The 25,357-nt window shown below is 37.3% G+C and overlaps 4 protein-coding genes across 5 annotated transcripts; 3 read left to right on the top strand and 1 right to left on the bottom strand.

Annotated features, from left to right (window-relative positions):
• The first annotated feature begins 2,207 nt into the window (after positions 1-2,207).
• Positions 2,208-8,952, top strand: LOC109063600 (biglycan-like). Its single transcript, XM_019080642.2, has 8 exons — positions 2,208-2,391; positions 4,343-4,604; positions 6,695-6,807; positions 6,942-7,155; positions 7,529-7,639; positions 7,897-7,990; positions 8,174-8,312; positions 8,387-8,952. The coding sequence occupies exons 2-8, from the start codon at positions 4,361-4,363 to the stop codon at positions 8,582-8,584; spliced, it is 1,113 nt and encodes a 370-aa protein (XP_018936187.2). The 5' UTR covers positions 2,208-2,391; positions 4,343-4,360; the 3' UTR covers positions 8,585-8,952.
• Positions 8,953-9,110: 158 nt separating this feature from the next.
• On the top strand, positions 9,111-11,489 carry LOC109063601 (phospholipase A and acyltransferase 2-like). Its single transcript, XM_019080643.2, has 4 exons — positions 9,111-9,293; positions 9,871-9,991; positions 10,503-10,801; positions 10,894-11,489. Exons 1-4 carry the CDS (start codon positions 9,276-9,278, stop codon positions 10,966-10,968), a joined length of 513 nt encoding a protein of 170 aa, XP_018936188.1. The 5' UTR covers positions 9,111-9,275; the 3' UTR covers positions 10,969-11,489.
• Positions 11,490-11,631: 142 nt separating this feature from the next.
• On the top strand, positions 11,632-19,358 carry LOC109063602 (death effector domain-containing protein-like). Of its 2 annotated transcripts, XM_042761870.1 has the most exons (6): positions 11,632-11,811; positions 12,937-13,615; positions 13,740-13,844; positions 14,920-15,057; positions 16,488-16,913; positions 18,820-19,358. In XM_042761870.1, exons 2-5 carry the CDS (start codon positions 13,054-13,056, stop codon positions 16,895-16,897), a joined length of 1,215 nt encoding a protein of 404 aa, XP_042617804.1. In that variant the 5' UTR covers positions 11,632-11,811; positions 12,937-13,053; the 3' UTR covers positions 16,898-16,913; positions 18,820-19,358. The 2 variants fall into 2 exon arrangements, with proteins under 2 accessions (XP_042617804.1, XP_018936189.2); XM_019080644.2 differs by having other exon boundaries at positions 16,488-19,358.
• Positions 19,359-20,236: 878 nt separating this feature from the next.
• On the bottom strand, positions 20,237-23,519 carry LOC109063598 (UDP-glucuronosyltransferase 2A1-like). Its single transcript, XM_019080639.2, has 2 exons — positions 23,040-23,519; positions 20,237-22,017 (listed from the first exon to the last, which is right to left on the bottom strand). Exons 1-2 carry the CDS (start codon positions 23,052-23,054, stop codon positions 20,416-20,418), a joined length of 1,617 nt encoding a protein of 538 aa, XP_018936184.2. The 5' UTR covers positions 23,055-23,519; the 3' UTR covers positions 20,237-20,415.
• Between the last annotated feature and the right edge of the window lie 1,838 nt (positions 23,520-25,357).

Here is a 25,357-nt window from a genome sequence, read left to right as displayed (position 1 = left end):
CAGCAGATGGAAGCATGAAGTGCTCCAAAATCTCCTGATAGCTAGCTGCATTGACCCTGCCCTTGATAAAACACAGTGGACCAACACCAGCAGCTGACATGGCACCCCAGACCATCACTGACTGTTGGGTACTTGACACTGGACTTCAGGCATTTTGGCATTTCCTTCTCCCCAGTCTTCCTCCAGACTCTGGCACCTTGATTTTCGGAATGACATGCAAAATTTGCTTTCATCCGAAAAAAGTACTTTGGACCACTGAGCAACAGTCCAGTGCTGCTTCTCTGTAGCCCAGGTCAGGCGCTTCTGCCGCTGTTTTCTGGTTCAAAAGCACACGCCTGTGCACGGTGGCTCTGGATGTTTCTACTCCAGACTCAGTCCACTGCTTCCGCAGGTCCCCCAAGGTCTGGAATCGGTCCTTCTCCACAATCTTCCTCAGGTCCGGGTCCTCTCTCTTCTCGTTGTGCAGCGTTTTTTTGCCACACTTTTTTTTCCTTCCCACAGACTTCCCACTGAGGTGCCTTGATACAGCACTCTGGGAACAGCCTATTCGTTCAGAAATTTCTTTCTGTGTCTTACTCTCTTGCTTGAGGGTGTCCAATGATGGCCTTCTGGACAGCAGTCAGGTCGGCAGTCTTTACCCATGATTGCGGTTTTGAGTAATGAACCAGGCTGGGAGTTTTTAAAAAGCCTCAGGAATCTTTTGCAGGTATTTAGAGTTAATTAGTTGATTCAGATGATTAGGTTAATAGCTCTCGTTTAGAGAACCTTTTCATGATATGCTAATTTTTTTGAGATAGGAATTTTGGGTTTTCATGAGCTGTATGCCAAAATCATCAGTATTAAAACAATAAAAGACCTGAAATATTTCAGTTGGTGTGCAATGAATCTAAAATATATGAAAGTTTATTTTTTATCATTACATTTTTAAAACACATCACAATATATTATCTGACTTCAATTAGGATCTACATTAATTATTAACTAAATATATGCATTTAGCAGACGCTTTTATCCAAAGCGACTTACGGTGCATTCAGGGTAACAATTTTTAAATTAAATATATGCATTTAGCAGACGCTTTTATCCAAAGCGACTTACGGTGCATTCAGGCTATCAATTTTTACCTATCATGTGTTCATAAATTTATATATATATATAAATGAAAAGTTACATTTACATTCAATGCTGAGTTCTCGCTTTTTTTTTTCATAACCAAGGTAAACAAAATTGACAAATGTTAAAATTGTTTGTCAAGAATTTTAAATTTATTTTAATGTATTGTCAGACCTACTTTCGTGATTCTTTGGCTTCTTTCCATTGGTGGAGAAAAATATATGAACTAGCAGGTGGGTGTCTGTCTTGCTAGTTTGAAATTGTTTTGTTCTAGCAGATGCAGACAGCACAGAGCATCACCCAGTGCTGAGTTGCACGTTCATCATTCTGTATTATGACACAGTAGACTACACTGGGCTGTGGCACTCTCTGGTTGCTCTATTTCTGTCTGGTGAAACTCTCTTAAAGTGGTAAGTCACTACCATACGTTTTTCTTTTTCTACTTCATGGCAAGCCTCTGTCCCAGATTTATTTTCTTTGGGCCGTTCCTACATTGATTCTCCATTGATGTATATATTTCTGTCACTGCTCTTCATTTCCAGGGCGTGGACCATTTACTAAACCATGAAGAAAAACTTCCTTATATTAAAAGAGCATATCCCTGAGTAACATCAGTCTTAGAAGGAAACATGGAAGTCTGTGATAACGTATTCATTGTGGGTCTTAGCATGTCATACAGACACTTCCATGTAAATATTGCACATATCTATCTATCTATCTATCTATCTATCTATCTATCTATCTATCTATCTATCTATCTATCTATCTATCTATCTATCTATCTATTATCTGCCTGTCTGTCTGTCTGTCTGTCTGTCTTTCCCATTTCACAAATATATGCAAATATGGATAGATACAACACGTTCCATAACTAATATGTATCCTGGATGTTTAACAAAGGGAGATTTTAAACTTAAATTTCTTAAAATGTATAACAATAACTGTGTTAACTATAGTATTTTGGTGGAATTACTGGCCCACACACTCACACTCTCTCTCTCTCTCTCTCTCTCTCTCTCTTCAAACAAAAAGAAAGAGAAAAACAGTGGGAGGGAAAGACAACTTAAGTGGGAATGTCTGAAATACACTTTTTTTTTTCACCCCTCTTTTTGCAAGCTGTCCTGTGTTTTGAATTGCAGGTACTGTTCAGTGCTGTGCGACCGCTGACAGCTAAGGACATAACAGACAGTCATCCAAACAATGATCAAACTATAAATCTGCTTGCCATCAGAAACCTAGAAAAGAAGAAATTGTCTACAAATACATCTCACACAGCAGGTAAGATGCTTTGATGCTCTAATTTATCTTTCTGACCTGTTCCCCAGTTTTGTGCACCTGATGAGTTACCATGGTAACATGTTTCTATCGCCACCGATTCAGTTCTTTGAAAAGCTTACAAAGCTTATTTCAGCTCATTAAAAAAGACCCCTTCTTAAGTTAGTTTTAAAATCCTTGAGAAATGTTGTTGTAGTGTTGTGCGTCATTCAGTCATCCACGTCACCTCTGTAATCTTGACAACATTCAGTAATGTAGTCTTTAATTAAACCATCTCATCTCTCTAATATGAGATGTAATTCAGCTTTGCTTGACCATTTGGCGTCTTTTGGATATTATACATCTTTACAGAAAAATCTAGATATCTTAACCTTATTTTTAAAAAGAAAAAAAAAAGACTTATCTACATCAAGCTCATAAGTAGATAAGTGGGTGCAAACTGTTTTAGACTGAGGCAAAGACTTTTAAGAGCTGAAAAAAAAAAACATTTCATTCATCAGCACTTTTACTGTACTATTAGCAGAATTTTACAGTGGTAAAATCAGGCTGTCATTGCATGTCAGTGCATGTCATCATTTTGTGTGCTTTTAAATTAGGTCTGTCAGTTTATTACATTGTCATATTTTAAAAGGTTATGATTTTGGAACATTCGGTGCCTTTATTTCGGTGCATGAATCAGGGTGGCTCTCCAAAAACAATCTGTTAAACTTGCCAGTAATGTGGTTCTTCTACCATTCTGTGGTAAAGGGTGTGGGAGTGAATTTAAAGGGAGAGAAAGGGCTCAGAGGCAGTTTAAAACCACACACACAACACGTGGCACAAAGAAAGAACTATAGTTACTGCAGATCTAGATGGTCTCAGAATCTAATAAATGTGGATCAGTGGGTCTGCACATAAATGATCTATTTTAGTATATTTAGTATCATCTATTTTATCTATTTTAGCAGCATTTATAGTATTCATTCATATTTCAAATTGGCTTTTATTATCATATTTTGTGTTTTCATTTTAGTTTTAGTAATTTTATGCGCATTTGTCATTTTTATTATTTTAAATCTTAAATCTTTATATTTTAACAATAGAGATTGTGTCAGAGCAACTCTACATTATTAAATAAGAAAAAAGTGTGTCAGTAATGCAAAATGGCAATAGTAAACACTCAGTTTTCAGTTAAAGGCAGTTCATCATTGAGAGTCATTGCATGTCAACAATTTTCTCATTTATTTTTATTTTTATACCTCCTAAGGAATTTTAGACTAAACATCTGAGACTGTTGATACTTCAATGAAACAAAATCCCCTAAGCTATGAAAGAGCTATTAAATTTTCCTCTAGGATGGAACTGCTTTTAGTTATTATTTGAGAGTCAAGTCACATCTATAATTTATTTACATTAATTATGTACATAATTTTGTCAAGTGTTTCTTTTTTGCGAAAAAAAAAACATTATCAAATGCACCAAAAGGGCAAAAGTGGCTAGATATTTTTTGCACTCTGTCTTCATCTCCTACTGACGTTGCGTCAGTGGTGTTTCAGATATAATTTAGCTATACAAAGGACACCAAAATACATTTAGATGATGTTACACCCGTTCTGGGAGCAAAAAATTAAATAAAAATGTGACTGTAAATATAGCATGAAGACAGATTACAAAAATACACATTTGCACACATTGATGCATCTGACCCAAACAAGTCTTTTCCTGTCTCAGGTTTTAGTTTTAGTTACAATGAGATATTTTCCCTATTGTCGATGTGGAGAGCAGATTGGTTTATTATGGCTGTCAGTGAGGCGGTTGCATATTCAAAGCTTAATGAGACCACAGAATGATGGATTTTTACCAGACTCAGCTTTTGGATGCAAAGTAGTATTTATGGTTTTATAAAAGCCTGGAAAACAATTGCACTGCCATATTTTCAAGGCTTATTTCCTCTGTGTTTCTTTCTTTTTCACAGATTAAAAACGTAGCAACCATGTTGTCGGTCTTTGTGGCTTTACTGTTTCTCTGCACTGCCCACCTGCCACTTGACTCTTCCGCCCTTCCCTTTGAGCAGAAGGGATTCTGGGACTTGGGCAAGGACATTGATGTAAAAGAGTTGATGATGATGATGAAGGACCAGGAAGAAGGGTCAGCTGTGGATCCATACCAACCGGAACATCCCACATGCCCATTTGGCTGTCGGTGCGACCTCAGAGTCGTACAGTGCTCGGATTTAGGTGGGCTTAAGATGATATGTGTTGTGGTATAGACAGACAAGATAATAACTGTTTAGTCTAAGAGGTTTGGCTTCTAGACCCAAATTTTATATTGGACAACAAAAAAAAAAAAAAAAAAAAAACACAAATGTAAAAAAAAAAAAAAAAAAAAAAAAAAAAAAAAAGAAACCTTAAAACCAAACTTTGAAAAATATAATATATATATATATATATATATATATATATATATATATATATTATCCCCTTTATATCACCCGTCTAATCCATGTTTTAGGGCTGCAACTCACCATCCGGTAACCACTGGTGTAAAGAGTGAAGTTACACTGGTTTGTGATTAGGATGATTTGAGTTACAGGATATCCCCTTTATATCACCCGTCTAATCCCAAAATTACTAGCCTGTGACATCAAGCAAAGATGAAAGACCTATTCTATCATTTTTCCCATGATATTTTTAAAATGTGGTATGAATGAATGTGGAATGAAACACAATTATTTGAATATGAGTTATGAGGTGTGTGTGTGTGTGTATATATATATATATATATATATATATATATATATATATATATATATATATATATATATATATATATAATATATATTAATATATATATATATATATATATATATATATTATATATATATATATATATATATATATATATATATATATATACGTATATATATATATACATATATATATATATCTATATATATATATATATATATATGTATATATATATAATATATATATATATATATATATCTATATATACATATATATATATAAAACTAGATCAAATATAAATCAAAGTTGTGGCTGAAAGTAGGGAAAGTGAGCAGGAAATTTTGGCTGAAAGCTAAATAGAAATTAAATAGGTTTTAACATCCACATCAAAGGCCTGAATGAGATCAGGATCATATTTAGCTTGAGAACGGATACCAATTCAGACACACCGCTAATCTGGCCCATCCACATCAGACAGCACATGTGGTGTGTGTTCGGTCACCTGAGAAGACAGACATTCTGGTTATTCTACTCGGTACAGCAAACGTGCCATAAACTATGATGTCGGTCACCAGGAATGATGAACCTAAAAGCAAATGGACAGTTTCTGTGGATGCCAGGTACCACCCAAGCACAACTGCCCTTTTTCCTATCTCTCTTTTATGAAGTTCATAAAATAAGCTATTCTCCTCTTTTTTTCTCTCCCCACGTTGTAATGTGCTACGTGGAGCCATGGTCATCTGGCTCCATCTTAATTATATGGGAAGCTTAGAGGGGAATGCTAGCACACAACAACAGAGCAGAGCAAACACACAGTCCCGAAGCCCAGAGAATTACCAAACATTTCCGAAATTATAGCCCGATGAAAAGTTTACAAGTGAACTCAAAGACTCAGATGGTAAATCCTGAAGAAACTGTTTCTTAAATGAACTGCCTCCCTACTGTCTAAAGGCATCATAATTCTATAAACCAAGTGGCTCTCTGGGAAACTTGATTTTGATTGGTCAGTTCTGGTAACCAGCAGATAGATATTTCCTCATATTCTGTATGCCATCATCCATCCATGGCAATGCTGTAGGCCGCTATTTATAGCTTTTAAAGTTAGCATGTGCCTGTATGCTGTTTTACTTTCATAATGTGATTTTTTTAACAAGAAAATAATTGGGGCAGGACTTTTTCATTTTATTCATCAGCAGTTCATTAGATTATGAAATGTGGGTGTTACATACCAGCAGGGAGACAGGTGCTGGAGGGGCGAGGCAGAAAAATAAGAGGGTTTGGTGATGTCAGCTGAAAAGTAAAGAACAATATTTTAATTAAAAATTATGAAGACAGACTCTTTTTTTTTGGAATAAATAACATGCACCAATAAAACACACAATACAAGACCATAAAGTGTATTAAGAAAGTAAATTGAGCAATTTTGATTTCATGTTGAGTTTCCATTACCCTGGAAAAAATGATTACCATAGCAACATTGAAGCCTAACAACATTTGATCCACAATATTGTTTTTTTTTTTCATATCTCATTTCTAGCAATGTATCTGTTCTTGTTTGTTTGTGCATTATTCCCTAACAGGTTTAGGTTACGTGCCATATGATATTCCTAAAGACACACGGCTGTTGGACCTGCAGAGCAACAGGATCACAGAGATCAGGGAGGGAGATTTTAAAGGAATGACCAACCTCTATGTGAGACCTAACATATCTTCATTTTATAATTTGCATCATAACCACATTTGCTTTCTTTTTGTGAATTAATTTAGAAATGCAATATTCTGCTTAATGATAATAAAAGTTCCCTCATCGTCCCTGTCCTGTTTCAGGCCCTAGTGTTAAGAAATAACCAGATCTCCAAAGTTCATCCCAAGGCATTACTCCCTTTGAAGCATTTGCAGAAGTTATACATCTCGCACAACCTTCTGACTTCCATCCCCAAAAACCTGCCTCCGTCCCTTGTGGAGCTGCGTATCCATGACAATCATATCAAGAAGGTGCAGGCATATAGCTTCTCGGGCCTCCACAACATGCATGTCATTGGTAAGACTCTGTGTGTTTGTCTGTGTGTGTGATTAATGATATCCAACAGACCTTAGTCAGGTTAGATGCCATTTTGAATTTAACGTGGATGAGTGATCACTTTCACTGAGTTTTTAAGTTTTTTTTTTAGTTTTTTAAAGACTCTTTGTCAGCTGAACAACAGTATGATCCATTGAACACAACATGTGCTTCTGTCCCTCACAGCCTAATTTTCATTCCTGTACCAAATTAAATATTGCACTACCCTGATTAAGGTCTGTGGTTGCTCACCGAGGTTGTAGTCCTGTAAAGTTGCTTTCTTCACTGATATAATGCACTATATGAATAAAACTAAAGACTTGATCTGTGCCTCAAACACTGGTTGATATTGCAGAAATGGGTCGTAATCCACTCCAGAACAGTGGTTTCGAACCTGGAGCATTTATGGGCCTTAAAATTAACTACTTGCGCATTTCTGAAGCCAAACTCACCGGAATTCCCAAAGGTAATGAGAATGATGGTTAAATTGAATATAAACTTAATTCATTGACTTAACTTACTCCCATTCTCTTTGGTATTTTTCATATTTTTAATTAGTAAATGGGTTCATGAGAATCCTATATTGTATATGTATATACAGAATAGTGGTGTACTTGTGTTACAGAATAAAAAAATTATTTTCTACATGGAATGTGTCCCATTCTTTTCTAAACACAATGCAACTTATTCTATTCCATATGGAATGTGTCTCATTCTTATCAGACCTTCCCAGTAGTCTTCATGAGCTCCATCTGGACAATAATCAGATTCAGGCCATTGAGTTGGTGGATCTCAGCCAGTACACCCAGCTGAAGAGGTAAACCCTGCACATTCCTACTTGTTTGGTGTGATAAATATATGTAAACAGATCACATTTGTTTCTACTGTTACTTAAAATGAAACATTTTCCTTCAGCTGAACTTTTTGCATGGACTTTTATGATACAAAGTTTGCTTTGGGTGTCCTCTAGTGGCTAAAACCCCTCTCTTTCTGTGTGTAGGTTGGGACTTGGCAGTAACCAGATTCGCCACATTGAGCACGGTGCTTTGTCTTACCTCTCCGACCTGAGAGAGCTGCACCTTGACAACAACCGTCTTTCCAGTGTGCCCAGTGGACTGGCTCATTTGAAATATCTGCAGGTGTGCTTGTGTACATGATTCTACTGATTCTAGTTCGTTTATACTATATAAACGAAACCACACTCTCCTTACAGGTTGTCTACCTCCATTCAAACAACATCACTAATGTTGGAGCGGATGACTTCTGCCCTACGGGTTTTGGGATGAAGAAGGTGTTCTACAATGGCATCAGTCTCTTTGACAACCCAATCAGGTATTGGGAGGTGCAGCCCGCTACATTCCGCTGTGTCAGTGACCAAATGGCTGTACAGTTTGGCAACCACAAGAAATAAAAGATGCACCAAACCAATCCAGGAGGAGAACAAGAGGAAAACGGCCATAATTTGTGTAAATCAAGATATCTGAGTGAAGAAGATGAATAAACATTTTCATGGAGGCATAATTCGGAAGAGACGTGGACTCCATTTAAACCAAAATCAAACCAGTCTATTTAAAACTGAATACCAATGTGTGTAATTGCCAGCTGACTTTAATGAATATATATATACTCCACAAAAATACATTTCTGTTTAATTTAGTTGACATAAAGCATTGATGATTCCTTAATTAACTCTCTGAGATGTCTATCAACAGCTTCATTTGCTTGGTTTTCATTGGTTGCATCTTTAAATAATGAGATAAATTCACAGTTTGTCATTCAGGACGGCTGATTGTCACTCATTCATCATGGTAATACTGTAATAAAGTGGATTGTGTTGTGGATGTTTATCATGCCATCACAAGACATCTAACTTTAAAGGTGACACGCTTATTCATTTCTAACTTTAAGTCAAGAGCATTAGGTGGAATTAATAATAGCCCTGCGGTGGCAGGAGATTTGAAGGTGGAGTAGCTAAAACTGCAAGGACAATGTCTTCACAAACAAACCCTTCTGCTGGTTGCGTGACCACGCCTACAAGGATTGGAGGAGTAATTAAATTCCTTTTGCGTATAGTTTTTGCTCTTAGCCGCTAAACACGAGAGATGGACTACAAAGAACAGGTAAGATTACAAACATTTACTGAATTAACGTGATGCATGGATGGTAGAAATTATATTTCAAAACAAACTGTATTGTACTATTACTGTATAAAACTATTACTTTATGTCACGCTCGGATATTTCAAATTAAGATTAAAAATTCGAACGAGGTTCCATTAGAAATATTTTAGAAAATGTTATTTTTTAAAGTTTATTAATAATATTTTAAAATAGGCCTATAGGATTTGCCTTTTAGAATCAAGTGGAATAACCATGGTTATTATTAACCATGCTAACCATAAATGAACCATGGTTTTGCTACACTATCCATAGTAACCATAGCCCTATTTGTAGTAAAACTGTGGTTATACAAATGGTAATCAATACGCCAAAAAAAAAAAAGAAAAATACAAAAAAAGGAAACATGGTTACGACACCTTTACTACAATAAAACCAAGGTTCATTTTCGTAAGATCGGACATAAATATCGTCCTTAAAGAATGCAGCCGTCATTTGTTGTCAGACTTGTTCTAAAACATGAAACAGCTGCAAGCGGGCGGAATCTACAATCTTGACGGACTGAAACTGTCACGCACAGGTCGAGCAGGTTGTATCCACCGCGCAGTTCGGAGATTTGATCGAGTTCTCGTACCCCATTGGCTACGCACACTGGGGCGTGTACGACGGAGATGGATACGTCATTCACTTTGGGGTTGCAGGTGAGCACGAGAACGTTTACTTTAGTATTTATACTAATTATATACAGATATAATCATGCTATACTAGACAATAATATAGCCTACTATATGAGTGTATGATAGTCAGATTACACTGTGACAACTTGGGGCATGTTGCCACAAATAGTCAACGTGTAACACACACACACGTACACACACACAGAGGCAGAGAGAGTTGGGTAGTAGATTCCAAAAATTAAGTACTAGTAATTAGATTAAAATGCATTTTAAAATACTCGTAATAAGACACTTATTTTTTTTATTGATTACATGAATACATATTGTTCACACAATAGCAATAAATTATTCATTAATTCTCTTTTTCATCTTTAAATGTTCCTTTCTAAAATAGCCTACCACTTATATACATTCAGAAAGTCTTACAGTTTTGTGGACATTCACACAAAGACCAGTCACTACACAGACAAATGAGAGGCCACACATGTATGCATGTGTTTCACAAACTGCCTTATGTTTAATTTGCTTTTTCCAGATGAGACTCAGGTGATGAGTAAGTTTCGCAGTTGTCTGCAGACTATCTTCCCTGTTTGTGGTGACCTTTTGCTTGGAGAAACTAAGATACGGCGTCAGCTCCTGTCTGAAATTAACGTACCAAAAGGAGCTCGTGTTTCAGTGAGCAATAACAAGCATGAGCTTGAGCCTTCGCCTGTGCATGAGATTAGAATACGACGAGATGCTTTACTGGGCAAAGAGTTCACTTACAAACTCCTCACGCAGAATTGTGAGCACTTTGCCACATTTGTCCGCTCTGGAAAAGCTATATGCAATCAAGTGAGTACATGAATCATCATAAGATCATTATCTTTATGTGTTCTGTACATTTGAGTTACTCTGACATTATGTTGATTCCTTTGTTTTTACAGATTCCAGGGAAACCCAAAAACAAGGAAAGTGTGGATGCTACAGAACTATTTAGCTGCCTTGTGCCATCAAGTTAACCTACTGAATGCCAAGAACGACAAATTATCACAAGAATAATATATTATGTTTGAATAAAGATATTTCTCCCACACTTATTTAACCAGTTAAGAAATTCCCCTAATCTTAGCATATGGTTTCCGTTTAATTATTTTTTGGGATCCAAATAACAACATTCAAAGAACGTTCTCTGTAGCGTATTTGTTGTAACCAAAAACGTGTGATTTGCTACTTATTAGTCAGCTGCAGATGACTGTTTTCCCAGAATAATAAGTATATTTGCTAAAATTGAATTTCCTGTGTAGAAAAAAAGCCATTTTGATTTTACTGAATTCAAATCAGCTACAACGGGAAAGAAATTAAACAGAATTATCAAGATTCCTCACAGGGTTTAAGATGAATTCAATTTATTGTTTTAGTTTTTATATTAGTAACAATGACACTGTGGTTACCATGGTGATTTTTCATAGGTAAAGGGGCAATGCAGTGTGTTTTTCATCACTAAAAAAAAATAAATAAATAAATATATATTCTATACAAAAATCTATTCTGATTCTCTTTTCTTGTACATTTATTCGTAACCGCATTAAAAAAAGCCTATTTACACGTCACAATAATTTATTGTTATTAAGACGAAGCGTTTCCTACATTCCCCGGATGTTGCCCCACGCTTGCTCGTGTCCCGGATGTACCTACATTTTAGTAGAGGAACAAAAAAATGGGCTCGTTACCAAGCTTCACCAAACCGTTTAAATTATCCCCACACACGATTATTGTACATGTATGAGGACCAGACCGCAGTTTTGAGCAGAGTCCACGTCCGTAGTCTCCGTGTCTGTAAAGTGCTTCATGAAATCGAAGAGGTAAGACAGCTGTGTACATTCAGTGTTGCTACACGCTGTTGACGTTAGCAAGCCAACAGTCAGTTGCTAAGCGAAGTTTATATCATTAACAAATAACGTTTAAGTATCTGTAGGGATATAGAAACATTAGAGGGGATCGCAATGAAATATTGACGATAAAATATGTTTTCTTAAAAGATCACGGGGTTCTTCAGCCTCTCCTTGTGTATGCTAAGCATCAGGCTAACACAGCTGTCCAGATGGATTTCACAAGATTGTGGATGTCTAACTGCTTATTCATCAGTCTTTTCACTGGAGTTTCCAGTCTCACAACTTGCATATGAAAAGAGCCTATGTTAGTGTTTATAAAGGCATGATATGGAAGTCAAATGATTGATGCATTCAGCTATTTAGATTTTCACTCTCTTAAACCTGTTAGATGTTAATTATTAAGCTAAAGCAGGTCAGTGACTTCACTGTTCCTCAGCCTAAATATTTTATCCACCGATATTTGTTAGGTCTATTAGATCAAAACGAAACAAACAGTTTTCTATAGTAGTTAAACTCTAATAGGTTCTTAAATTGAAGCACTATATGTAGATGTGATATCAAGTATATAATCCCTATGATTTTAAAAGTAGATGAGATATCAGAGTATCTAATCTGTATGTTTTATTTGTAGATGTTATATTAGAATATATGTTTGATTTGATGTTAAAATGTGTTATCTAAATATATGATCTATATTATTTTAAATTTAGATGTGGTATCAGAATATAAATAAATGTATTTTTTTAATATATATGTGTAATAAATTTAATGTTGATATTAGAATACAAAATCTTCATGTTTTAATCTGTAGATTTGAATTTAGAATATATAATCTACATGATTTTATTTGTAGGTGTGATGTGAAAACATGATCTGCATGGTTTTGGATGCTGAATGATTGAGCAATGGCAGCTGACATTAAGTCTAGAAAACAGAGTTGAGCAATAGATCTGTTTAAAAAACAGTGTAAAATTAACCCAGGTCATGTGGTAATTTGTCCTAGTCTGATTATCATCAAGTTATTATTCAGTATGTTATATGAATCTATAATACTATCACATTAATTAATTCTACATTAATTCTATCCTCTTCTAGAGTGAAGTTGGAGGTGAGAGTTGCGGGCCAAGTGTGTTGACACAGTTCAGGCTGCTTCACACTGCTGACAGGTCCTTCCGCCATCCCTCTCACCCATCATCCGCCTAGCAAAGAGTGATGACCTCACAGCAGCATGGGAATGCCAACCCTGCCCTCCTCTCACCACAGAACTCTTCATCCAGTCAGGGCAGGCAACACATTTCTCGTTCCCCGATAGACTCGTATTCCCGCTCGGGGCTCTCCTGTCCTCGGAGAGGCTGGGTTGCAGCTTCCTTATCCGCAACAGCTCACGGTAACTCCCTTGCGCTCTCTCTAAGTCGATTGGGTCCGGCGTCCTGCAGTAATTCCTCCTCATCTCGGAGACCTGTGTCTGGCCGGGTGGAGCCGTGGCCGGAGGAGGCTGTGGACGACGCATATGGGCTTTACTCTCTTCACCGCATGTTTGATATTGTGGGTGCACAGCTGACGCACCGTGACGTACGTGTGCTGTCTTTCCTTTTCGTGGACGTTATTGATGAGTACGAGAGAGGAGGGATACGGAGCGGGCGGGATTTCCTGCTTGCGCTGGAGCGTCAGGGGCGATGTGACGAGACAAACTTCCGGCATGTTCTTCAGCTGCTCCGCATCATCACTCGCCATGACCTGCTGCCGTACGTTACGTTGCGCAAGAGACAGACAGGTTTGAGATCTTGTCAATTTCACTTTGGACAGATGATTATTGTGTACAGTGAAGCTACAGTTTCATCACCCTGCAATATTTTTTGGCAAGGAGCACGTGTAATGTGTTGCTAATTATTTTCCAGTGTGCCCAGATCCAGTAGATAAATATCTGGAGGAGACATCAGTCCGCTATGTTTCTCCCAGAGGAGCAGGAGATGCGCAGCAGGGAACTCCTCACAGAAGAACAGGTGTGTCATTAGTGAAAAGTGATGTGACATACAGCCAAGTTATGGTAAACCATACTCAGAATTCGTGCTCTGCATTTAACCCATCCAAAGTACACACACACAGCAGTGATCACACACACACCGTGAGCACACACTCAGAGCAGTGGGCAGCCATGTATGCTGCGGCGCCCGGGGAGCAGTTGGGGGTTCAGTGCCTTGCTCAAGGGCACCTCAGTCGTGGTATTGCCGGCCCGAGACTCGAACCCACAACCTTAGGGTTCGGAGTCAAACTCTCTTAACCATTAGGCCACGACCTCCCCCTAAAAAGATGTGATTAGATGTGATTTAGACCTCTTAATGGTGCTGTAAGCATTTTTGGTTGTTTTTTTTTTTTTTTATACTGAAATATCACATCTGTCTCTCTGTAAACTGCAGAAATGTCTATAATTTTTTGATAAGCCAATCTGAACTTTTGATGCACTGTCAGTAATTTTGTGTTTTTACAGTACAGCACATATATGGGAAACAGGAAGTTTAGATTTTGAAACGGGCAGGGTTTTGGATTAAGGGCGTGTCTTAATTCAGTGGCTACTGGTGTGTTCAAGTCCTCCTTGAATTGGTGTGGCATTCATATAAGTTCAACTCAAAAATACAATCTTTCACATGTGACTAGAACGCACCATAAGTTTGAAAGAAATTCCAGAATGACAAAAGGCTTGAATACACTACACAATGTTTACAATATGGAAAGATTTTAAATCACTTGGCATCATACACTTGTCGACTTTGTAAATGGTTACTACTCAGGATCACACACTACCAGACTTTCAACAAATTTTTAAATCAGGTCAGAATATTAAACGTGTTGGATATGCTCGGACTGTATGGAATTGTAGTCTGAAGCTAAAAAATCAGAGTCTTTGCTCATCATAAATTGTATGTTTTTCTGTGAAATCTGTCAACTCCAACTGTTGAATTTGGCAACTTGGGGCAAAAGCTACATAGTGTATTCCAACCTAATCATGATCAGTGGAAATGCATGTACTACAAGGTGAGACAGACATCGTCATAGTGATTTTAATTTTCTGTTTTTCAGGAACCCAGCCATTGATCTGCTGTCCTCCATCAGGACCCCAGGTGTGCCCATCACGTGCTAAACCCACCCCACCTCCATTGAACAGGAAAAGGAAGAGATCTCACACGACAGCTGACTGCAGAGAAAAACAGACCTGTGGTAAGACGACAGATCTGCTGAAGAACATTAAAAAAAAAATGCATGCACAAATTGCTGAAAGAGAAGGTTTAACTATATGGAATGCAGGGCTCAATGCTAAGGATTGTTCTAAATTTTACTTGCCCTGCCAATATTTTCACTGGCCCTGCCACAAAAAAATTTAAATAGTTGCTTTTATCATTGTTTTTGACCCATGCTATCTTTTATTCTAATAAGCTTATATGGCACTAAAATGTTAGATGCCAATTAAATTTGACAATTCTCAATTCCACAGCAAAAACTACTAGCCTAACACACATAAAGTTCAAACATTATTAAAGAAAAGTGAACAGTCAGTAAATAAGAACAAATGAACAAATTACAAGCAATAGTACAATGGAATATATAGAACAAAGATACAAATGAAATGATGCTTTAGGAAGAACAGCAGACGAACAGAAATTCACTCTCTGACAGCAGGTGGCAGAACTTATGTGACGTCATTTCGAACAAAATCTGGCCAAAACGTTTTGTGTTCGCTTTGGGAGTTTGAAATGGCTTGCCAAAGCGAACTTTCTGGAAAAGTTTGTTCCAGCTACAAAACACCTTCGTACTGTCATTGGTCCATGACAATTGTGTCATAGAATATGTGCGCTGAGGCTCCACCCTCTTTTATGCGGATCTCTTCTCTGGATTTATTTAGTCTGTCGAGTGGATAAAAACTGGTCCGTGGGTAAAAACTGAACAGTGTAGAGCCGCTTTATAGTAGCAAATTAAGTTTTGCTTTTGATGAAATGAGACACTGACATGGCTTTTCATGTTTAATACTGCTGCTTGCTTTTAAGCTTTATATTGAATAAAGTGCCATGTAAATACACGTGACTTCACGGGAGTGCTGATTTGCAGAGCTCATGCAAACATACCCATGTTGCTATGAACAGCTTTTTATATAAAAAAAAAATGCTTGCTGTTCTTTCCATTTTTGTTTTGTTTATTTTATTACTGAGAGGAAAGTACGCAGAACGTATTTACATAATCATATAAACGTCGCTTTTATCAGAGTGGGCGGCGTCAGGATGTTCAATAACAGTATACCACTGCTCACGTATTTCGAACTTCATTTTACCCCTAAACGAAGAATGAAAAAGAACTTTGTTTTGAGTATATCGAGGCTTTTACACAGAAGTAAGATAAAAAGAAAATGTCATGTCAACTTTTCAAACTTTTAAACTTTTTAAACGTTTCTTTAAAGCCAGTCAATCATATTAAAACTTTTCACCCAGACCTTGCCATTTTTGGGTATGAATCATATTCTCCATGGATGTGCCATTTGAGCATTGACCTCTGACAAGCAATACTACTGAAATCTGTGTGTCCTTTGTAGGTGGATATAAAAGCCATTTTTTATTTTTTTTTTATTTATTTTTTTAACCTGCTTCCTTGTCCCACAGACATACGACTGAGGGTACGTGCGGAGTACTGTCAGCACGAGTCGGCTCTACAAGGAAACGTCTTCTCCAACAAGCAGGAGGCACTGGAGAGGCAGTTTGAGCGGTTCAACCAGGCCAACACCATCCTCAAATCCCGAGACCTGGGTTCCATCATATGTGACATCAAGTTCTCGGAGCTGACCTACCTGGACGCCTTCTGGCGGGACTACATCAATGGCTCACTATTGGAAGCCCTGAAGGGCGTTTTCATCACGGACTCTCTGAAGCAGGCAGTGGGCCACGAGGCCATTAAGCTCCTGGTGAACGTGGATGAGGAAGACTATCAAGCTGGCAGGAGGAAGTTGCTGAGGAACCTAGTGGCGGGAGGTGCCAGTGCAGGGACAGGGAGCAGGGAGGGTCCCTTGTCCTAGTGGTGGGATTGACTCGGTAAGTGAAGGAAGTTCAGAGAGACCCTGATGAGAGATTGAACACTAATGAAAAGGTATACATGTGGGAGGGAAAGAAGAGTGAGGAATGTAAGCAGAGAGGAAGTGACTCTAAAAAGAAAGATACCCTATACAAGAGGCTGCAATTTGCATGTGGATGGAAAGAGGTGTTAAAAGTGTTCTGGAAAGTTTTATTTTGAGTATCTCAAGTTGTGGAAATAAAAGATGAAGGGAGAAGTAGCAGACAAAGAAGGCATTTAGTTTCTTTTGTCTTTTTTCCTGCGTTGTTGACACTAATGCTTTTGTTTTTAGGTTTGTGTGAATTTTTATTTTTTTTTGCTACATTTCCATTTAAGTCTTGTTGCACAACCATTTGCTCTTAGTGAAATTCTCTTGTTTAAATGAAATGTGTTTGCCTCAAAGTTTAACAAAGAGGACAGGTTGCATAAGGTTTGATTGACTGATTTGCAATCACATGCTTCAGTTCATTATGGAATAATCCCCCTGTCAATGTTGTCTTGCCATCCATGTTCAAGTTTTTCTGGATGTAAACTTGCAAAAGCAGAATCTCAGTTTTTATGAAAAATCACAAAATCTTTATCGCACACTGCACCATTGCACTTGCAATACTTTAAAGAGAACACATTCTCCATTTGTTCCATCGCTGAAGTTATTGCACAATTGGTTTCATTTTAGCAAATTCACAAGGGGACGTAGACCAACATCTGAAAATTCTGAAGCATGGAGAATTGGTTTTCAGAATGGTTTATGATATGCTTTGTTGCAGCTTGTGTTTTGATGCATGTCCCTGTAATTTTCTTTTTCTTTTAGTTCTGGAAAAAACCCAATAATGTTGGCCAATTTTCTGTCTTGTTTGAATTCGCAACTTTATAGGTGCTCTTTGATCAGAAATTTCCAAAAAGATTAAGGCATTTGGGCTCTATAGGCCTATTAATATCCATGTTTGGACCAACTTAGCTCTGCAGTTAATCTTCATTGTTTGTTATTGGTTGAATTTCTGGGCAGAGTGTTAGTTGCATCACTAATGGTTTAATACAGAGATTGAAATGCATGTGATGGCAGTATTTGATTGAATTGGGTGAAAAATGATCTAGAGAGTTCTAGTAAAAAAAAAGATTTGTACTGTTATCACTAGTTTAAAATGGAATCTCACTTGGAACAAGGCGGTACACATAACAGAAGCAGAATTTTTTTTTCTCTTGACTCATGATTTTGGGGTGCTCCTTAATAGCAGATTTTAATGTGCTATATATTTATAATTTCTACTCATTTGAATTCAAGCAAAAGTGTCCTAAGAAATGGCCTCTGCCAGGGTTTATATGTTGAAATAATCTGCTGTAACGTCTGTCCAACAAGTCTGGAAAGATGACACAAAATGTGCCAACATGACTGAAGTGAAAGAAAAATGCCTGAGCAACATGCAACCGCAGGAAGATGTATAATTTGACTGACTTGATGTTTTTGCTATACTTTTAAAATACCAAAGCTGTTCCCAGACATTCATTCTCTTTAATCTCTTTCTCTCCTATTCATTCTCTCCTCCATCTGTTAAGATATAATGAAACTGTAGAAAGAAAATTGGTGACTTGTGGGGTGAGTGGAACAGACGTTTAGTAAAGTTAGCTGTGGATCAATTACTGCTATTATTATTACAGAAGGAAGAAAAGCATTTTGTAATGTTTTCCTAATGGAACTAAACAAAGTTACAGACTGGTATCTATTATATAGGTTACATGTTCTATTGATTGTGTTCAAGTGTTTGTCTTTATATCTTGCATGTATGACATTGATCCCCTTAAATATCACACAGTGACAATTGAGCTGTGGTCTGTAGATTTGAGATATCTAGACATTTCTAACCTTTTTTTATACTTTGTTTTTCATAGAGAAAGAAATGGAATTGCTACTTTTTGGAGAGGTGAGATGAGTATTCTCAAAGTGACACAGTAGAACAGATGAAGATGGAGCACTTTATTTTTTACTCTCTCTCAAGCGTTTCACCTGTTGTAACCATATATAGTAATACCATTCCAAAATGTAGGAGACGTTCGGCATCATCGGTCATCTGTCGCATTATGACTCTGACTTCTGAATTATTTTATTTTATTTTTTTGTTGACCATGCCGGTGGTTGTGTTAAGTGAAATATTTACGTGCAAAATAGACAGCTGGTTCATTCAATGTCTGTACAAATCAATAAAACAAACTGAAAAAAAAAAAAAACGGTTGCAGTTCCTTTTTTAAAACCAAAATTTCCTGTTAGCAACACATTAATCGACCAAATGTATTTGTATGAACCTTAAAGCAGTGCAAACACTGGCTCTGTGGCATCAACAAAACACTGCTCTGTTTGTTTGAACTGCCTGACCTAGCAACATTCTCAACCAAAAGTTGAGAAGATTACCTGTTTTTTTTTTTTTTTTTTTTTTTTTCTTCAAACTATGGCAGATGGTTTGGGAAAGTTGTTTAGAAATTGCAATTCTGTAGAAATATAGAATGTGGTTTAAAGGTGTCATGACATGGGTTTTTTTATTTTATTATTATGGTCCCCTAGGTGCAATTATAGTATTACTACAGTTTTTTAAAAAAAAAACTTTTAAAATGTAGTGAATTATGACATTTTCCCACCCTGTTTCTCATCCTTTGATTCCAACAGTCTGTTTTTGGGTTGTTTCCCCTTTAAGAGTTCAGTGTTAACGCCCACTGTTATGATTGGCTAACGACAGCGCCTATGGATCAATTATTAACATCCCCAGCCAGAACATTTGTGGATTGAGCGTAACTGTTTAGTAGCGGGTGATGCATTCGAAGCGATGGCTCTTGCAATGATAAAACCTTATATGTTTGAGCACATCTGCGTGGCATTGTAATTTTCCTGTACACAGACCCACTCGCTGTCCGTCGACTGAACACTTGTGAGGCGCGCGGCGCGACAAAGGATACGAAATGAGCGTAGTTTTTTTGTGCTGGAGGCGGTCATATGCAAATGGTTGGAAACTCACTTCGCACCGTGACGTCACTTCTTACCATGGATCCAGAACGAGCTGTATTTAGACCTTGATTAAATAAATGGCTCGTTTATAATGAGGAGGACGTCTTAAGCTATGAAACTTGCAGGACGTTTTAATGGTACAAAGACCTCTTATATTCCAAAAGATCAAGGCAAATTTGGTTTCTCATTTCATGACCCCTTTAATATTATATTTAAGTTATCCGTCATATTTATCTACATGGCAGTTGCTTATGAGTTCTGCCTGGGTTTGAGCCAATCATTTTTGTTTGATCATGTTTGAATTTTGACTTAAATGTTACTTGCAAAATTAGAAAGGTTTTTTTTTTTATTTTTATTTAACCAGATGGAATAGTTACATCTACCAGCAGTGGCTAACTAATCAATCCTTTCCACATTGAAAGGGATGCGTAGAGTACCATTAATGATATCAACCTATATAAAAAAAAACTAGTGTTGCCAAAGACGTGTCTTCAGTCTTTTTTAGATTTCCTTTTCTTGACAAAAATTTTCAGCAAAGCCTTGCTCAACAAAACCAAGAGCAGGCAGACTGCCATAAACAAACTCACTATAAGCATTAAGACGTCCACGCAGTAGTAGGAATACCAAGGAAGCCTGTAGGACTCAGTGCGCAAGTGTGCCGCACCCTTATGCCTCATGACAAACTCCAGCCAAAATATGGCACTGTCCATTGGCTTGAGCGGGGTGTCACGATGTAGGCTTGACATTCTGCGCATATTCTTCTGGTAGGGTTGATTTTCATCCAGGATGTTCTTTAGGGCTTGTGTTAGGATATCTGCATCCAGGGTTGCGACGTCAAGCACTTGAGCCACCCCTCTGGCTTCCAGGCGAATCATGTTGTCAAATTGGTCGAAGATAAGTGGAAGTCCAAGCATTGGAACACTGTGGTAAATCGCCTCGTAGATTCCATTCGTTCCTCCGTGTGTCATGAAAGCTTTAGTTTTAGAATGGGCTAAGAGGTCATTCTGAGGCAGCCAGTCCACTATCAGTGTATTGTTGCCCAATTTAGATGGCTTTTCCCCTACATGCCTCCAAATCACCTTTTGTGGCAAGCGAGCAAAAGCAGAGGCTACAATTTCAGATATGTCAGGACCCAGACTTCCAAGCAGAGTACCCAAAGACATGATCACCACCCCGTGGTCTCCAGAACTCTCAACAAACTTCTCCAATTCATTTGGTAGAGGTTTGGATGGTTTGCACTGGAAGCCTCCAATGTAGACCACATTGGGCATAGTAGGTCGAGGGAACTCGAAAACAAAATCGACTCGCATGAGCCAAAGATCCGCTCCTTGGATCAGAGAGTACACATTGGAGTTTGGGTCTATGTATTTGCTGATAACTCCTTGATAAAGAGGCCTTGTGATCAAGTGGTCTATGTATTGGCCGATTCCAAAATGCAAGATGTTTTTCATTTTATTTGCAAAACTCATTTTATCTGTCACCCTAGATCCGATAGTTGGGATGTAAGAAAGCGGCGAGGGTGCAATTGCAAAGTGCCCTTCTCCATTTGTTATCCATCGTACATTGAACACCATTGGTAGACCCAAGTACATGCCCAGTATGACACCTCCTGCAAAACCAGGATCAGTTAGCATCAAATCATACTTGGACTCTTTAAGTGTTTTTACAAGCTTTTTATCCTCTAGAATGGTCCTCACCATCTCAGCAGAAGACTTGTGAGACTCTTCTAGAAGAGTAATTACTTCTTTCTGCAGGGCCATGAATGACCAAACAGATCCTTCCCCTCTTTGAATGTCAATGTTTCTCTTAAGAAAGGACGCCATGTACTTGGGGTCCTCCAGGCTAGTGAGATGATCGGCATGGATGGTGATGGGCGTATAGTGTGTGGTGTTCTCTGGGATGTACCAGCTGTTAGCAGAACGGACAACTGTCAGTTTGTGACCTCGCTGATGAAGTTCTCGCAGCAAAATGTCCATGTTAAGCCAGTGGCTTCCATCCACTGGGTACACTAGGATCTTCGCAGCCAGGGAAAGTGGTGGGACACTCCAAAGGAAGGCAACAAGGACAAAGATTTGGGGATGCAGCAGTATTGTCTGAAAGTATATACTTGATTAGTCATTCATTTCGATTTGGAAACAATGCAGTTCTTGACTCTTTGTATTTGTAGATAATCAAAATATGGCTAATAGAAAAGGTGTAAATTGGAAACCAATATTAGTCCAATGTTGTTTGGACCTCTTGGACTTTTTTAATATATATTGTGTTCCGATGGAAAAAAAAAACAAGTTCAGAATGACATGAGGGTAAGTTAATGTTATTTTTATTTTCCCTTTAAGAATTATCATTGCTTTAAAATACTGAAAAAGCTTATTCAAAATCAAGTACAAACATCCTTTTGATTCTTAATTTGCTATTTTGTAAGACCAAATAAATGGACAGATTAGTATGATTACAGAAAGAAGACAGTGTAGTATAATATGTTAACTCTTTATATATATATATATATATATATATATATATATATATATATATATATATATTTATATATATATATATATATTGTATAGTTAAAATATGAGTATTATACCCGTACCATATATGATTACAAACTGACATCATTATCTAATTTTTATGTTAATTTTTTCTCTCATCTGTCATTTGCCAGTGGGCTGCCCCCTTTACACTATCTGAGATTATCACTGCACATTGACCTGGCACTGCTACACAATCTCACAATCACAATGTACAGTTTTAAGAGTTCACGGTTTGAACGAGAGAAAGTAAAGGTACTAGAGTACACAGATCATGTAATATATGTCCCTGATATCTATGCTACATAGATGCATTATGTAAAGGTTATTCATCTGAGGTTAAACTTTTGCATACCAATGACTTGAGCATCCAAATCTGTGTACTGGTTAAATAGGTTGCACAGTGGTAGCAATTTAGTGATTTGCAGAAAAATGTTTAAATAAAAAATGACTCCAAGTGTGCATTGTTTTGAATGGCACTGTGCATGTTTCTATTTCTGTTTTAATGACATGCCAATTACTTAAATGCTTTCTCAAAATGGAACATTCCAAAGCATGCAGTCAATTAAAATGAGACACTGTACCTTGTGTTTGTCCATGTCCTCAAGAGAAGTTTTGCAATGTGAAAGAATACCCAAACAGTGCAGTTTTTATTCCTGATCTGGTAGGCAGCTTTGTAAAAGTGTATTGCCAAGAGTAAGCAAAGTACCTCACTTACGTTTTCATAATATTTTTCGTTTTAAAAGTGGTGACTAGCACAGATATCGGACCGCGAACAGCATGAGGTTGAACTTTAGCCCAGAATTGTGCTTCCTCTGTGTATTTATTCAGCCTAGCCTCAAAAGGGGGCTTGATCCTAATCATGTGTTTGGGATAAGAAGCACTGCATGAAAAGGTGCGTTTCCGGACTGTTCAAGTCAGCGCACAAACCCGTAAATGGAACGTTTCCGGCAGTTTCTGTGTATATGTTCTGGCGTTTCTGACTTCTGGACACTGACAGAAACGGACTGTTTTGTGTGCGCCAGTTTTCCAGTCCGCGCACTTACGATGAACTCCCAGACACGGACGGAAATGTTTACTCACTCACCGGTAAATCCACGTACATCCCTGTGCATGAGAAGTAAAGTCTCCGGTACATCTCCGTAAACGGACATTCATGTCTCAGTAAACATCTATAAATTACTGTACATTTAATGTTTTAAATGCTACTGGCCTTCTATACAAAAATGCGTCATATGAGCTAATAAAAAACTGTCAACAAAGCAACAGAGCAAGGCATCAACAAAACTCAATTTTTATTTTTTTTAGCAAATGCAAGACAGCAAACATTTAACAGGACTGCAAATATTATTAAACAATCTCAGCAGGACTGCAACATAATTTAGATTGAGAAAAATATTTTAAATATTTTGCAAACACAGTCACTTCAAGTACAACATTAAACTGAATAAAAAATAAAATAATTTTGAAAAGAAACAATAAAAAATGTATACTAACCAAAAGACAAACACAATAATGAATACACTTGCAATGGATACTGCAAAATCAGGACAGTGATTACCGCTCTCTCAATCAGACAGTAACACACACATATTCTACAACTCTTACGGCACCATCAGGACCATGCCATGTTTTTTCATTTAATTCTGCCTTTCAGAAGCTACAGAAGATACTGTTATGCTCATAAGTTTACATACCCCATCAAAGAGATGAGCAAACTCAGTCCTGGAGGGCTACTGTCCTGCAGAGTTCTGCTCCAACCCTGATCAAACTCACCTGTCTGAAGACCTTGATTAGCTTCAGGTCTGTTTAATTAGGGTTGGAGCGAAACTCTGCAGGACAGTAGCCCTCCAGGACTGAGTTTGCCCATCTGTGCCGAGCAGAATATGCGATAATTTTAACAAAATAAGAGGGCTCATAATGTATGCTATTTATATTTAGTACCGTCATGAATAAGCAATTTTACTTAATAGATATTTACATATTTACTGATTTTATAAAAATGAAAATGTATAATTTATAAAAATGTTCAGAAGTTTACATATACTGGATGACCCAAATATTTTTATGTTTTGGGATAGTTTTTCATGAGTCCAGAGCAATTCAACTGCCTGCTGTTCTTCAGAAAAGTCCTCCAAGTCCCACAAATTCTTTGGTTTTCTAGCATCTTCTGCATATTTGGCCCTTGTCCGACAATGACTAATCATTTTCTCTTCACTCTGAGGAAAAATGAAGGACTCATACCCAACTATTATGAAAGGTGAAAACATTGTTCACTGATGCTCCAGAAGGAAACACAATGTATTAAGAGTTGGGGGGTGTACATTTTGAACAGGATGATAAGTAAATTTTTCTTGTTTTGTTTAAAGATCATATCTGTTAATTTAGTACTGCCCTTCTGAAGCTACATACTTTTTAACACTGATTTTCAGAAAAAATGAATTTCTTGAAAATCAATAAATGCGTTTACCTTTTGAAATAGTTGTGTATGAGTCCCTCAATTGTCCTCAGTGTAAAAAATGGATCTGAAATCATACATTCATTGCTGGAAAGAGTTCAAATATGCAAAAGATGCTGGAAAACCTGAGAAAGTGAAGGATCTGGAGGATTTTTCTGAAGAAAAGCAGCCATTTAAACTGTTCAGGACAAAGGACTCATGAACCACTATCCCAAATCAAACATGAACCACTATTTATTTTTATTTAATCAGCTATAATTCTGACTAGCAGACTAAATGTAATTAAATGATGTTTAATTTCAGTGAAATATCAACACCCCTATCATCCTCTGCCATGTCCTTTCTATTTATCATGTGGAAACTGTCACCGTTGGTTCAAAGGGTTCACATTTTCACAGTCCTTCAGATGAATGGTTGGGTCTGGGAACAGAGGATCCTGTAAAA

This window comes from Cyprinus carpio, chromosome A8 (assembly GCF_018340385.1).
Source record: "Cyprinus carpio isolate SPL01 chromosome A8, ASM1834038v1, whole genome shotgun sequence".
Lineage (NCBI taxonomy): Eukaryota > Metazoa > Chordata > Actinopteri > Cypriniformes > Cyprinidae > Cyprinus > Cyprinus carpio.
This window is presented reverse-complemented; position numbering and strand designations above follow the sequence as displayed.

Excerpts from the sequence above, each read along its gene's own strand:
- LOC109063600 (XM_019080642.2), top strand. The coding sequence starts at position 4,361 with ATGTTGTCGGTCTTTGTGGCTTTACTGTTTCTCTGCACTGCCCACCTG. Across the intron at positions 6,808-6,941 it reads AAGGAATGACCAACCTCTAT|GCCCTAGTGTTAAGAAATAA; the intron begins GTGAGACCTAAC and ends GTCCTGTTTCAG. Across the intron at positions 7,640-7,896 it reads ACTCACCGGAATTCCCAAAG|ACCTTCCCAGTAGTCTTCAT; the intron begins GTAATGAGAATG and ends CATTCTTATCAG.
- LOC109063601 (XM_019080643.2), top strand. Across the intron at positions 9,992-10,502 it reads CATTCACTTTGGGGTTGCAG|ATGAGACTCAGGTGATGAGT; the intron begins GTGAGCACGAGA and ends TGCTTTTTCCAG. Across the intron at positions 10,802-10,893 it reads GAAAAGCTATATGCAATCAA|ATTCCAGGGAAACCCAAAAA; the intron begins GTGAGTACATGA and ends TTGTTTTTACAG.
- LOC109063602 (XM_042761870.1), top strand. The coding sequence starts at position 13,054 with ATGACCTCACAGCAGCATGGGAATGCCAACCCTGCCCTCCTCTCACCA. Across the intron at positions 13,845-14,919 it reads AACTCCTCACAGAAGAACAG|GAACCCAGCCATTGATCTGC; the intron begins GTGTGTCATTAG and ends TCTGTTTTTCAG. Across the intron at positions 15,058-16,487 it reads CAGAGAAAAACAGACCTGTG|ACATACGACTGAGGGTACGT; the intron begins GTAAGACGACAG and ends CTTGTCCCACAG.